The sequence below is a fragment of the Monomorium pharaonis genome, chromosome 10, assembly GCF_013373865.1.
Source record: "Monomorium pharaonis isolate MP-MQ-018 chromosome 10, ASM1337386v2, whole genome shotgun sequence".
NCBI classification, from domain to species: domain Eukaryota; kingdom Metazoa; phylum Arthropoda; class Insecta; order Hymenoptera; family Formicidae; genus Monomorium; species Monomorium pharaonis.
In genome coordinates, this window is record NC_050476.1 from 15,469,586 (window position 1) to 15,471,954 (window position 2,369).

At 34.9% G+C, this 2,369-nt stretch overlaps 1 protein-coding gene across 1 annotated transcript; it reads left to right on the plus strand.

Moving 5' to 3' along the window:
• The first annotated feature begins 1,200 nt into the window (after positions 1–1,200).
• Positions 1,201–1,614, plus strand: LOC118647523 (protein GVQW3-like). The gene has a single exon (XM_036292571.1). The coding sequence runs from the start codon at positions 1,201–1,203 to the stop codon at positions 1,612–1,614; it is 414 nt and encodes a 137-aa protein (XP_036148464.1).
• The last annotated feature ends 755 nt before the right edge of the window (positions 1,615–2,369 follow it).

Here is a 2,369-nt window from a genome sequence, read left to right on the forward strand (position 1 = left end):
CTCTCTATATCTGTATTCTGCTATATCTCTATCCATATCTATTGTTCGCTATACCTACATTTATTGCCATTCCGTAACCACTTACCGACAACTATCGATGTCGTTAAGTGTCTTTGCGCACGTATTTTGACGTATGAAAAAATATGCACAACGACATAAATGTGATATGCCATATTTTTTGATACGCCATATTTTTAAATATGGCGATTGTACTAAAAGCCTATCATATTAAAAAAAATATATTTTGTTCTTTTAAATACCTACCACTCATCTTATTGTTTCGAAAAAATTTGTTGTAGAATACTATTCCAACATTCTACAAAAAAATATGGTGATTGTACCAAAAGCATATTATATTAAAAAAAAAATAAAAAAGAATACTTTATTTTTTATGGATACCTGTTACCCATTTTATTGCTTCCAAAAAATTATGTCTGGTAGGAAACTGTTTCAAGATTCTACAAAAAAATTTTCGTAATTGTGCCAGAAAGATATCGGGATTTTAAAAAAAGCAAGAACATTTATTTATTTTTTTTATCAATGTTTCAGTCAACAGAAAGCTTTTCCGAATTTTTCATAAATGTGTCTCAATGATATCTATAACATATTAAAATTTCATCAAAATCGGTTAAGCTGATCAAAAGATATGAATTATTTTCGGAATTTTTATTTTTATTATTTACACCAAAACGGTTCAATGAAAAGAATTAATATTTGACTAAATTGTAAGTGACATTGATAGCAATCAAAGCAATCAAAAAATGTGCATAATCCGTACGGGGTCACATTGTCCCCTTTTTATCCGGCTTTTATACGGCCTTTGCTTTTTCTGAATAATTATTTTTCATTATTTTATTAATACCAAATAAAGTATCGCATTTTTTAACCCTTAGTCTTTCGCATTTGAACAAAAAGTGTGTGTGTATGTGTGTATGTGTGCGTACGTGCGTACGTGCACAACCACCATATATATATAACACATGAGCTGAAAAGTTCCGGGCCTAACACATAGATGGCGCTAGTTTTATTGCATTCACCTCTTTTTCAGTTAGTACTAACCTTCAAAAGACAGCTGTTAAAATTTCATGATATTCTATTCATTAGTTTGTGAGTTATTGTGCTAAGAGTGACGCTACTTTTGTTATTTTCAAAACAATGGATCAAAAACAATTTCGTGTTTTAATTTTACACTGCTTCTTGATGGGAAAAAATACGGTTCAAGCGAAGCAATGGCTTGAAAAGTGTTATGAGGACTCCGCTCCATCAGAAACAACAATAAAACGTTGGTTTGCTGACTTCAAACATGGTCGTAGAGACACCGATGATGCAGAACGCAGTGGACGTCCAAATGAGGCGGTAACACCAGAAAACATAAAAAAAATCCACAAAATCGTTTTGAATGATCGAAAAGTGAAGTTGCGTGAGTTAGCTGACATCGTAAAAATATCAAAAGAACGTGTTGGCTTTATATTGCATGAGCATTTGACTATGAGAAAGCTCTGTTCAAAGTGGGTGCCGCGTTTGCTCACTGTTGACCAAAAACAAGAACGTGTTGATGATTCTGAGCAGTGTTTGGCCATGTTTAAACGTAACAAACCGGAATTTTTGCGTTGATATGTGACAATGGATGAAACATGGATCCATCACTTCACTCCGGAATCAAAACGATCGTCATCTGAGTGGACAGAAACTGGTGAACCTCTTCCAAAGCGCCCGAAAGCACAACAATCGGCTGGAAAAGTTATGGCCTCGGTATTTTGGGATGTGCGTGGTGTAATATTCATCGACTATCTTGAGAAGGGAAATACCATCAACAGTGAATATTATATAGCATTATTGGAGCGTTTGAAGGCCGATATTGCAAAGAAACGACCGCATATGGCAAAGAAAAAAATTTTGTTTCATCAAGACAACGCACCGTGTCACAAGTCAATCAAAACAATGGCAAAACTACATTAATTGAACTTCGAATTGCTCCCACATCCACCGTATTCGCCAGATTTGGCTCCCAGCGACTACTGGCTGTTCGCAGACTTCAAAAAAATGCTCGCCAGTAAGAAATTTCGCACGAATGAAGAGGTTATCGCTGAAATTGAGGCCTATTTTAAGGCAAAAGATAAATCGTTCTACAAAAGTGGTATTGAAATGTTAGAGCGGCGCTGGAATGATTGCGTTGCTCTTAATGGAGATTACGTTGATTAATAAAGCTAATTTTGAACAAAAAAAACCGTGTTTTCTTTGTTAGGCCCGGGACTTTTCAGCCCATGTGTTTTATATATATATTGTAAAAGTATATGTACACTCTGCCTTGCCTTGAAAAAAGTTATATGGGCGCCCATGACTACATTACTCTCTGATTCAACTTTACA